General features: G+C 40.4%; 1 protein-coding gene across 2 annotated transcripts in view; it reads left to right on the top strand.

Annotated features, from left to right (window-relative positions):
* Positions 1–11,561, top strand: part of LOC102307792 (leucine-rich repeat-containing protein 24) — a 19,149-nt gene extending 7,588 nt beyond the window's left edge. Inside the window, exons 2-7 of one of the 2 annotated variants that reach the window (XM_005938424.3) lie at positions 316–402; positions 1,661–1,852; positions 1,945–2,113; positions 2,315–2,577; positions 2,911–3,483; positions 8,960–11,561. In XM_005938424.3, coding sequence (XP_005938486.1) covers positions 316–402; positions 1,661–1,852; positions 1,945–2,113; positions 2,315–2,577; positions 2,911–3,483; positions 8,960–9,364 — 1,689 coding nt within the window. In that variant the 3' untranslated portion in view covers positions 9,365–11,561. The remainder of the gene's footprint in view (positions 1–315; positions 403–1,660; positions 1,853–1,944; positions 2,114–2,314; positions 2,578–2,910; positions 3,484–8,959) is intronic. The other variant, XM_005938426.3, reaches the window with a different exon arrangement.
* The last annotated feature ends 861 nt before the right edge of the window (positions 11,562–12,422 follow it).

Raw genomic sequence — 12,422 nt, 5'->3', positions numbered from 1 at the left:
CGTTGAGAAAGGGGTGTCAGTTGCATTTAGGGACCAGTTGATCCAATCCAAATAAAATTGGTCCTAGCACAGAACCCTGTGGAAAACATGAACAAACTGCAGACTGTTAAATAGATGGAGCTCTTCAAATAAACAATATCTCTGCACATGCCCAAGTGCTTTACAGCTACTCTTTGAAGAAATTTTGAGATAAAATGAAGATTTGAGCCTATTAATAGAGAGAGATTGATCAGAGCATTAATCACAATGTATCAAATGTTTTAAGACAATAGTGACTAAAACTCCTCTTTTGTCCCTGCTCGTCTCTCCATCCAGACCATCTTTCTCCAGGACAATGTGATTGGTCAGATCCGTCGACAGGACCTCACCATGCTGAAGCACCTGCACTATTTGTACCTGCAGGTAATAAATGCACATACACTCTTAAACACTTACACTAAGACTCTTTAGCCTTCAGTTTTAATCTGTTGACTACATCACAGTTTATACTAAGTATGGATTTGTATACATTCTAGCAATGGTATACGCTGTGTTTACTTCACTCAGTAGTATCAAATTATAGCGAAGTATTACCCTCCAAAATGTTTTAATGCAACAGAGGAAGGATTTCACTGAGCAGGTTTAAGAATACAGCAGGGTCGATGTCTTGTAAGGCTGCAGCAAAAGGTTGTTATTGCTAACTAAAACTAAATTAAAGTGGGTTGAAATTTTGGTTAACTGAAATAAAAATAAAAACTAGACTTTTCAAAATACATTGCCAGTCATGGCAAAAACCCATATAGGCCAAAATTGGCTCCAAAGGCAGATGTCTACCAAATACATGGCCTTCTATTTATACTCAAATTACATTACAGTTTTCATTGTTTTTAAAACCCAGCAGTGCACCTGCAACCACTTCAGAGTTTGAGGTATATTATATTAGAGGGCACTACTGTCACCATGAGCTGCTAGCCTGCAGCAGAGATAAGTAGTTGTAGACATCTAATGAACTTACCTCTTTCTGACTCCACACCGCCAGAAATGTTTAATTTTCAACTCTGTGGTCATCATCTCCAACCAAAGCTGAGAACATGTATAGTAACACTTTCCTTACTCCAGCAAACAGACATTAAGAAAATCACTGGCGTTACCTCTTATGAATCTATTGTACGTATTTTTTGAAACAGTGAAATTGTGAATTGAGTCACTCTCCTCCTTGTGCCAAAAACACTGTCAAATGTTAGACTGCTCCAAAATAAAAGGATCACAACAGAGAAGACAGAAAATGTAAATGGCCTGTATTTATATAGCGCTTTACTAGTCCCTAAGGACCCAAAGCGCTTTACATATCCAGTCATCCACCCATTCACACACACATTCACACACAAATGTGTTTCAAAGGCATCATCAGAAGTATTTTGAATTTATTTATTTAAAAGGGACAGTGCAGTTTAACATAGTTCAAGTACAAAACATGAAACTGATGTAACGCACATAAGTTTATAGCTATTGCTGATTTTCAACAATAGTCCCTTGTTGGGCTTACAATCAAAATAGGTACATTTTACAATAAAACATAAATTTTCATAAAACCAAATGACATCATAGTAGTGGTAGTTCCAGGAGATTAACCAGAAGCAGACATTTTTCTAGTTTTCTTTTCATGTCCCTCTTCCTCTAGAACAACACCATCTCAGCCGTGGAGCCTGGCTCTTTCCAGAGCCTCGGTCAGTTATTGGAGCTAGCACTGAATGGAAACCGCATCCATTTGGTGACAGCTGACATGTTTCAGGGACTCGAACATCTACGCATTCTGTACCTGGCACGAAACGACATCACACGGCTGCTGGACTACACCTTTCGTGGCCTACCGGTATAGTCTCACTTTCCTGTTCAACACAGCAGCTTTGCTGAGCCCTATATGAAGCTTCATAGATAATGTACATCATTCTCTTGATGTCTCAGCGTCTGCAGGAGCTCCACTTACAGCATAATAGTATAGAGACGTTAGCCGACCAGGCTTTAGTTGGTTTGACTTCTCTGGCTCTGCTGGACCTGAGTAGGAATAACCTCCACACAATTGGCCCTGCAACACTGCGACCTCTAGTGAGCCTGCAGGTCCTGCGTATCACAGGTGAGGCTCCTTTACTGATGACATTGGAACCCATGTTGTGTTTTGGGTTTTTTGTTGGGGGGGGTTTATACAGTTTCATGCATAATAACATCTGTTCACTGAGTTACAGATAGCTACTCATGTAGAGCCTAGTAATATGGTAATCATCATGACTCTTTAGGGCAGAACATTAAGTGGCTTCTGTCTTGTGCTATGCTGCAGATAATCCATGGCGCTGTGACTGTGCGTTGCACTGGCTGAGGACCTGGATTGATGAAGAGGGTCAGCGTCTGCTTAGCTCTGCAGAACGTCGACTAGTTTGCATCGAGCCACCACGCCTGTCCCATCTGAGCTTGGTGGAGGTTCCTCTCAACAGCTTGGTCTGTATCCCTCCCTTGGTGCAGCTGGAGCCCAAGAGGCTTGCAGTGCATCTGGGAGAGAGCCTCAGGGTGTCGTGCCATGCCACTGGTTATCCTCGGCCACAGGTAATGATAATTAAAGTTTTAATATTCTTTTAAATTATTTTGTTTTCCCCACCATTTGCCATAAGTCCTGCCTATCAAATGACTGAATTTGTTTGTACTGGTCTTCTTTGACTGTTCCAAATACACTGCATGCAATCAGTGTGGTCAGCTAAAGTGGTTACTTCAATTATCCTCCTTTTTTCATTTATTTAAAACATCTTGAATGAATCATCAGTTACATACTCCAGTTCAGGTTGGCAGTACTGTAACAGTAGTATCTGTTTTTCTTTTTGTACTGTGATGGTTTATCCTTTGTAAGACCACTGAAGAAAGAAATGTCAATACCTTTTGCAGGTGACCTGGAGGAAAGCTTCCCAGGGTAAAGTAGTCCTTTCTCCCAGAGGCCTGGTTCAGGAGTTGGATGCAGGTGGAGGTGGAATGGGAGGAGCAGAGGAGCCCTCGCAGGAAGGCAGAGTCAGTCTCCAGAAGACTAATGGCGAACTCTTTGACCCCGACACTGGCAGTGGCATGTTGTTTCTCAGTAACGTAACTGTGGCTCATGCAGGCTTCTATGAATGTGAAGCATGGAACGCAGGAGGTGTGGCTAGAGTCACCTTTCAACTCGCCATCAACTCATCAACATCCTCCTCATCTTCTTCCTCCATCTGGGCTTCATGGTCCCAGGTGTCTCTACCGTACTCACCTGCCTGGCCTCGACTGAGGAGCCACGGTCCTGCTTTGGGCTCAGATGTAAGCCGGGAACCCCTGTATGCTCTGGGCAGCATGGCCTTCAGTGCTCTGGGAGCTGCCACTCAGACTGCCATTGCTGTGGGCATCTCACTGCTGACTTTGACTGCTCTGCTGCTAGTCGCCATGATCTACAGTCGACATCACCAACGGGACAAAGAGGCTGATGGGGCTGAAAAGGTGCATATATGTTCAATACTACAAATGTGATTCGCATATTTAAAAGTAGAATAAAGGCATTTATCCTCATAGTAGATAGGAATTTATGAATGAATTTTCAATTATTTGTCTGTGTCAGTGTAACACAACAAAATCAGAGGAAGCACAACAAGATGACAGAAGTAAAACTGCATTGACACACACAAATGTTTTGTCAGGTGAGCATTTGACATGGACCATCTGTTTGTCGAAAGAGTTTTGTTACAACTGAAGTAAAGTGCGATGTCGCAAATACAGACAAATGTATTGTCCATGTAAACAGTGTTCATGTTAACAAATTTTTGGCACAAATGGTACCTTATGACCACATGTGTCAAGATATGTTTTATGAGCTTATGTTACGATCAGTGTATCTGGTTAAAAATAACTGTTCTTGTTATAACTTTAAAATTTGTTATGTGTGATCAAACAAATCTGCAGCAGTCATATAACAATAGAGATACACACAACCTGATGATGTAGATGCGGTTTTATGTATTTAGGTTTGCTCAACAGTCTACATGTGTTCTGTGGACTGTGGAGGAAACTTTTCCACATCCCTCGGAGTATCCTCTGGGGTATGCTTTGGGACCATGGTGTGTCTGTCCTATTGCTATTGCTATTACAGTAGCTTGGTGTACATTGCAAGTCCGACTTGTTCATGGTGCATGCTGGACTCCACCAGGGCTGCCCTTTGTCACCAATTACGATCCTACTTTTAAATATCCCACAATTAACCGAGGAGTCTAAGAGTCAAGTGTAGGGCTTGACCTTATGTGTTCAAGACCTTGTATGGAAAATGATTTTAACTTTGATTCTGGATTTCACATGGAGACAATGAAGAAAAGCCAATATGAGAGAAATATAGTCCCAGTGCTCTCAGTGCAGCATTTAACTGAAGGCTTTTTGGGGAGTTTTTAGGACATCCTGATAATAACGAATTACAATAATCCAGTCTAGAAGTAATAAATGCATCAACAAGTTCAGCATCACTCAACAAAGGATGTTTCTCATTATATTAAAGACATTGCACAAATGGAAGAAATCAGTCCTACATATTTGTGTAATATCCTGGTCAAAAATGACTCCAAGATTCCTCACACAGTTACTGGAGGCCAGTGTAATTCCATTTAGATTAAAAGATGGGAAGTAATGAAGTACAAGTACTTTGTTACTGTACTTAGAATTTTCAGGTATCACTATATAAAGACTGGCTCACAGCTGAGCCAGGGATCACACCTCCTCCACACACTACTTTACTTGAGTAAAGTACAACTACTCTGTATTCTGATAACTTTTTACTTTTACTCCCTTCATGTTTAAACAAATATCTGTACTTTCTACTCCTTACATTTTCAAAACAAACTCATTATTTTAGGTTCAACTGTATCATCTATAGCGTTTATAATCCGAGTTAAAATGGGCCGGAAGGGGTGCAGGTTTCCGTAAGTTGTGGTTGCGGTACTTTACAATCTAGCTATCTCTACACAAGAGGAGGAAGCATGAAAAGAGTGCTATTTTTAAGAAACGGGTAATTTGAAGTTCAATGTTTCTATCAGCTCAACAAACATCAGCAAGCACACAAACTGCGTGCAGTTTGTTGCACTGTGTCTGCTAGCTAAAGGAGAGAAAACAGTGCCAGATAACTTCACTTGATGTTGGACGACAGACAGGAAAGGAGAAGGAGAAAGGTTAGATTTAGAGAAAAGTTGAAGTACTGAAGAAACTTCCTTACTCAAATAAAACTGAAAAAGTACAGGCTTTAAAATGTACTTCAAGTACGAAAGTAAAAGTAGCTTTTAAGTAGAAGTATAGATATTTGCATTAAGTAGAGAAAGCCTGTGCTTCTGCCACCTCTGTCCAGGGTAAGCATACGTTAGACACCATATTTCTAAGATTTTACAATACAATTTTACAAGTTCAATAACCCCAGTTTCATCTGAATTTAGAAGCAGGAAATTGGAGGTCATCCAGGTCTTTATGTCTTTAAGACAGTCCTGCAGTTTAGTTAATTGATGCATCTGGGTTCATGGATAAAGTTGGGTGTCATCTGCATAGAATACGAAATACGAATACAATACGAATGACAAAAATTGTATATGCAGGAATAAATAACACAATGTTTCAACTCACTGTAGAGTGTCTTCTCTTGTACTCATGTTTATTAAAAATTATTACCAACATATGCCAGGGGGTCCACTGGGGGTCCTTCAAATTTTGGCCAGCCATTGGTGGTGCCCCTGAAATAATTAGCTAAAACAGCAAGTGATTGCTTTTTAAGTAATGGCTTAATCACTGCCAGTTTAAAGGCTTCTGATACATGGCTCGGTACATAGCCCAGTAATAGGGATATATAGATCATAGTTTAAACTGAAGCATTAATAGACTTCTCAAAGGACTTCTTTGAGCACTCTTGTAAGATGTAGGGGCCTAATGGACATGTTTATGATTTGGAGGAAGTAATTACTGGAGTTAACTCAGAAAAATCAATTCAGAGGCTAATAGATAGAGAGGCTAAATTATCAATAGAATTGGAAGAAGCTGTACATAATGATACATCAGTCAGATGGTTATGAATATTTTTTCTCTAAATAGTCAAATTTTTATTTGTCAAGAAATGTGAAGTAACGACTGGTGAAATGCTTGGCTCGACAGAGTTCTGACTCTCTGTCAGCCTGGCTACAAGGATGAATAGTAAGACTTTCTAGCTTTATGGAGAGCTTTATTTTAAATAGAGCAACAATCTCTTTTTTTTCCAGGCTAAATGAAGATCTTCTAAATTAGTGAGATGCCATTTTCAGTGTTGATCAATTATTAAATCTTATACTAACAGGGACTAAAGTTTAAGAATCCACAGTTTTACTCTTTGGTGCTATATTGTTCTTTCTTTGTGATTTTTTTTTTTTTTTTTTTTTTTTAAATCATTTTTGCTAAAAAGATTTGGTTTGTTTTTGGTGGTCTGGGAGCAACTGCAGTCTCTAAGGGGATGGAGTTTAGGGGATGACAGAAGGAGACAGGCTGCAGAGAGATGTAGACAGCAAGTCTGCTTCGTGATCCCAACTCCAATTCAGGAATCCTGGCCTACAGAGCTGAAAACAGGCTACATTTATTACAAGAACCATTATTAATAAGGGAGGCCGAGGAGTAACTAAACCTCTTGCACATGGAGCAAGAAGGTGCAAGATGAACGGGTGAAGATGCTGTGCTTATAGCAAGTTAGCTATGAGCTAAGCTAAGCTAGCAAATCCCTACAGACACAATAACTAAATACTGTAAATATAATTAGCAGGTGATTTAACAGAGTTTGCTTTGGATAAAGCAGATGGATATTATGAATCATCTGCACTACAAAAATCATCTTCATATTACACTATGAAAAAATATGTTTTCCAAGAGTTTAAATTAAATGGGCTAGCTACACAAAACACAAGAAGTGATAGTGTACCACAGAAAGAGCAAACACCAGGTGAGAGTGCCACCAACCAAGTTTAAGTATCTTGGGATCTTGTTAGTGAATGAGGCGAGAAGAAAGTGAGAGATTAACAGATGGGTTGGGGCTACAGTTGCAGTGATGCAGATGCTGGACTAGTCCATTGTGGTAAAGACAGCTGAGCATTAAAGAAAAGCTCTTGATTTATGTCCCTACTCTCTCCTGTTATCATGAGTTCTGAGTAGTGACCGAAAGAATGAGATCATGGAGGCTAGTGGCAGAAATGAGCTTTCCCCACTGGGTGGCTATCTCACTTAGAGATTTAGTGAGGAGTTCAGTTATCTAAGACTGGCTCAGTTTACAGCTACTACTCACATTGAAAGGAGCCAGATGAGGTGATTCGGACATGCCTCCTGGGCACCTCCTGCATGAGGTGTTTTAGGCATGTCCTACCAGAAGGCAGCCCTGGAGCAAACCCAGGACATGCTAGAGAGATTAGATCTTTTGGGTGGCCTGGGATTGTCTCAGTGTTCTCCCAGATAAGCATGAGAAGTTGGCTGAGAGAGGGAGGTCTGGGCATCCTTGTTTAAGCTACTCCACCAATGACCTGGCCCAGGACTAGTGGAAGAAAATAGATGGATGGAGGAGTAAGACTTGTAATTTTTTAAAGAGGTCTTGAGCAATAGTTCTCCAATCCATCTGAAAGTAGTTTAAAGTTTTTCTTCGGCCACTGGCAGATTATTTTCAGTCTAGTTCTTGTATGTGATCATTTTCAGATAATGTTATTAGTCAAAAATACTTACCACTGACCTGTGAATCACTCAAACATACAGGGAACCTAACATGTATATTTAGACCCCTTACCAGCAGCCTGTGGCAAAAACACACATGTATTTTTGTCACTCTTTAGTTGAATCTACCAAGTAATGCCACACATAACTCAATTTGACAAGTATAAATTAGCAACTTCTAAAGAGCTATTAGCCTAAATCTTGCATATCCCAGCGTGATTTGCAGTCTATCCTTAAAAAACTGAAGAAACTATCTGTAAGATGAAGATGAACAATATCTAAAAGTTTATGTCTTCAAGAAAAAGGGGAAAAATCCAGCAAAGACCTGACACAGGACCTAAGTAATATATCTAGACCCTCTGTTGTAAAGCCTTATCAGAAACAATCTTAGTCGTTGTCAAGAAGCCATTTTTAAGGAAGGAAAGACTGAGGTGTGTTACACAAGACCTGTACTAAGAATCATTGGCAACAAATCTGATGGAGTGATGAATCCAAATTGTTGATTCAAATATCAATATCAATATATATATATCGAGGAGGTCAGGAGTTTGATGTGTACAGCCATTTGTAAAACACAGTGGAGACTGCATTTCAGCCACTAGTGTTGGATATTTTGTCAAAATTGATGAAATCTTTAGCACAGAGAAGTATTGTAGAATTTTGATTGACCAAGCAATATCATCAGAAAGAGTCTGATTGGCAACAACTTTATTTTTCTGCCAGATGATAATCAGAAACACAGTGCCAGAATACCTGGATGGGAAAATACAATGCAACTCTATCAGTCACTGATAGTCTGATGAAGAGCTTTGTGTTGAGTTTTCTTGTAAAATATATAAAAAGAGGGGTGACCCAAGACTTTTGCAGGGCACTGGGAATTCAGTAAGAATCCAATAAAAGGAAAGAAAATGAAATCAATTAAATGTGGGCAGCGCTGCAGTGTTGATCACTGAGGGTCTTGGATTTGCACCACCTTCTTTTGCCAGTGTGGGCTCTCTATGTGAAGACTCCTTCCACAATCCAAATGCTTGTCTCTAAATTACCTGTTGGTGTGAATGATGGTCTGTCTCTCTGTGGTCACCTGAGCACGGGATAGGCTGCGGTCCCTACATGTAACGCCTGTTTGAATTCAATTTAATTCAATTCAATTAAAGTCACCTCTAGGCGCTTTATATTGTAAGGTGTTTTTGTTGTTGTTTACATTGTCATATTAATGAAGGTGAATTTGAATTCACAGGAGGAGAGCATCTTGTATGTGAATGACTACTCTGATGGCCCCACTACCTTCGCCCAGCTGGAGGAGTATCGTGATGAGCGTGGCCATGAAATGTATGTCCTCAACAGGGCCAAGCCTGTGCTTCCTCCTGCTCCGCCAACAGCTGTGTCCACCACTAACCTGGGCTGTTCAGCACCATCCGATACCTCCAGCCACACCCTCTCCTCGGGCCCTGGCCAGACCATGAGCCCCACCCTGGCCCCTGATAAGCAGCAGCAGCAGGATGGTGACATACGGACCATGAGGAGAATGGCAGGGGAAGGAGGGGAGGCAGAGCCCGTGATCACATTAGAGGCAGAAGGAATGTTTCTCAACCACACAGGCCTCTTCATAGACTCTCCCATTGCTTATGAGATTCACTGCTAAAGGAAGAAAGCAATCCTGGAAGACAGAGCAAAATATGTGTGTGACCCAGTGGTTTACAGCTCAGCCTTTCTTGTTTATGGACTAACAGGAGGCCATTATTGGGATGTACCAAAAAAGGCACAGAAGTACTTTTCTGTGTGAAAGGATTTTCCTTCTGCAAAACTACACTGACAAATGTTAACGGAGTCAATTCCAGTACAAAGCAGAGCTCAAACTCTGTCTGACCTCTAAAACACAGACATACTGTGATGTTGTTTGCCAAAAAAGCGAGTAGGTGAGTGACTCGGTGGTCAGTCAGAGGCTCCTATACTCCAAGACATTAACTACAGCTTCACTGTCCTGCACATGATTAACTTTTACACATTTTAGCATTACTGGTGTGCTAACATCTGCCCTGTCAAGACCTCAGAGCTCACTGGGAGGCTGAGTACAGGAAAGAGAGAAATCATGGCCCCCTCCGGTTCATGAATATGTGGGAAATCTGTGTTATATAGCCTAACTGCTGTCAGTGTCTGGAAGTTTTAATTTAATCCCAGGGTAGAAATACAGTGCATTTTGTAATTATATAACTGTGTAGAAAAAGGTCAGTCTGAGTTTTATTCTCATTCCCTCTCATCATCATTTTACTCATCTGTGTTGCTTAGTGTCCTAACAGACACAAAAAATGAATCGCTCCTCTCTGTAGTATGAACTGAGCTCAGTTTACCCCAACTCTTTTGGATTTATCCGTCTTTATTGATACTAGCATGTGCGGTTGGGAATGAATCTGAGTTGCTGCTGAGTTTTCCAGTCCACACGGAGGCAGAGTTCTTAGCTGAGCAAAAAACATCAGCTATACGATACGTATTTGACTGCTTCTGAATGAACGAGCTGCTGTGATTGAGAAATAAAGTTTTCAAAGCAGAAAGAGACAAGGCTCGAAAAAACAAGAAATGAAGCTACCTGACTGAATGTTTTTGCTTTTAAATGATCACGTGTGAATTATTGTTGCCTTTATAAACTGAGAGAATCTTTTGTCTCTTTTCTCCTGTTCCTTTGATCTGTTTTTATTCTAAACATGTAGTCTAGCTCTTTACAATGATTAGAACACAGCTACACATTATTTTCGTGGTATACTTTGAAACTAACCACATACTCGGGGCATGCTTTCATTATCTGAATTGACTCACAGTTCGGGTTAAATGACATACACTCACCGTGACATGGATTTCATGGTAATTTGGGGCTTTGAATTCTTTGAGCGGTTCGTTGCGCGTGGTGGAACGATTGTACAACACACATCTTTTAAAAACAGAAATCATTTACATTTTGTAGTAAGCGATGTTGGAAGTCCTAAAGTGTCTTTTACTTAACAAAGCCAAAGCCTATTTTCGTTAGTGATCATGACAAACAACAACAACTAGTTTCTTTTTGCCATCATAAAAATGTTTTTTTTAAAGAACCAGTATTTAAAACAATGGGGAAGTCTGAGGAATTCAGTGAAGATTTGAGGAGAATTTATATTTACACAAGTTAGACCCATTTTTAAACAACTACACATTCCAAGGTCATCATTTCAAACATTTGTACATAAGTAGAAGTTATTCAGATGTGTCACCACTTTGCGAGGAAAAAAGCCCAAACTGTCACCTTCAGATGACAGGAAATTCCACAAAGTCCACAAATAATCAACAGATTGGCGTCCTGTCCTGAATCACATATTGATGCTTATTAGAAGAATGGGAACATTTTTTGCAGTTTACAGGGAACAGTCCAGTCAAGGAATAAAGTTGCATCTCAGAATAATCAAGGATGGACAGATTTAAACACTACTGAAACATTTTAGACCCTCCTACCTGCACACTGAGAACCAAGGGATCTTTCAGGAAGAGTGATATGTTTGTAGAAAAACCTACCATGGCAATGTATCCCAGTAAGAACAGACAGATCTTTGCAATGTAGAAAACCCAGCTGCACAATGTAAATCACCTGGTTACTATAGCAATCCGCACAGTCTTGGTTTATGATACATGGCCCTTGTGTAAGTCCACAGAAATGTGGACAGTTATGAAAAGTGCGATTCAATTCCAATTGAATTTTATTCAATAAAATTGTATTTATTTAGCACCAGATCACAACAACCACAAGGTGCTTTATATTGTAAGGTAAAGATCCCACAATAATACAAAGAAAACTCAAAAATCCAATTACTGATTTCTTAATGGTAGAGACTAATGAGGTTCAGAAGTGTGTAAAATTCTGTGTAAAACCAGTAAGATTTTAGGAACCAGTGGTTTACGTTGGCAGGATGTAAATATCAGAAAAATAAAATACACCAAGAAGAAACAGACCAGTCTGCTGATGCTGTCTACTTATCACCTTCCTAACTACTTGTGTTACACTGCCTCACAGACTACAGCTCAGTGTTCAACACTGTAGTAAATGCACTGGTTCTTATATAGCGCTTTTCTACTCTATCTGAGCACTCAAAGCGCTTTACACAACTAATTCATTCCCCCATAAAGATAAGACAGCGTACAGAGCGGAGGTAGATGTTGTCCCACCGGTGCTCAGAAAAACCTGGAGCCAAACATCCTTAAAACAAAAGACTCCTATGGGCACAGACAGGTCCCCTCCCCTCTCTTTATATGGAGATCAAGTGGAATGTGTCTCCGACTTCAGGTTTCTGGGGCTCACATCTTCGCTGAGCTCACTTTTTTCATCTGTAACTCCCGTAACACCTGAACCGTTTACTGAACTGGAAGAATTCCAAAGGTTCAAGAAAGCAGTGACTCCGCGCTTTTCAGGCGCATTAGGGTGATTACAGTAACCCCAGGCGCAGTGCTGCAGCAGCAGCGAGATTTGGATGTGGCACTCTACCTAGATTTATCGCAATGACCCTAATATCACTGAAAAAGCACAGAGTTGGTTTTAGGAACCATTTTTCGATTTCGCCAGTGGTTCAAGTGCTCAAGCAGAGTACAAACATGTACCAGTCCAGTTACCCCAAGCCCACTGTATCATATTAACATGTATCACGGTAATACAGCAGTGTCCGATTCTTTAACCTGCAAGGACC

Source organism: Haplochromis burtoni, unplaced genomic scaffold (genome assembly GCF_018398535.1).
Source record: "Haplochromis burtoni strain Fernald_Lab_line unplaced genomic scaffold, NCSU_Asbu1 Contig_249, whole genome shotgun sequence".
NCBI lineage: Eukaryota > Metazoa > Chordata > Actinopteri > Cichliformes > Cichlidae > Haplochromis > Haplochromis burtoni.
This window is presented reverse-complemented; position numbering and strand designations above follow the sequence as displayed.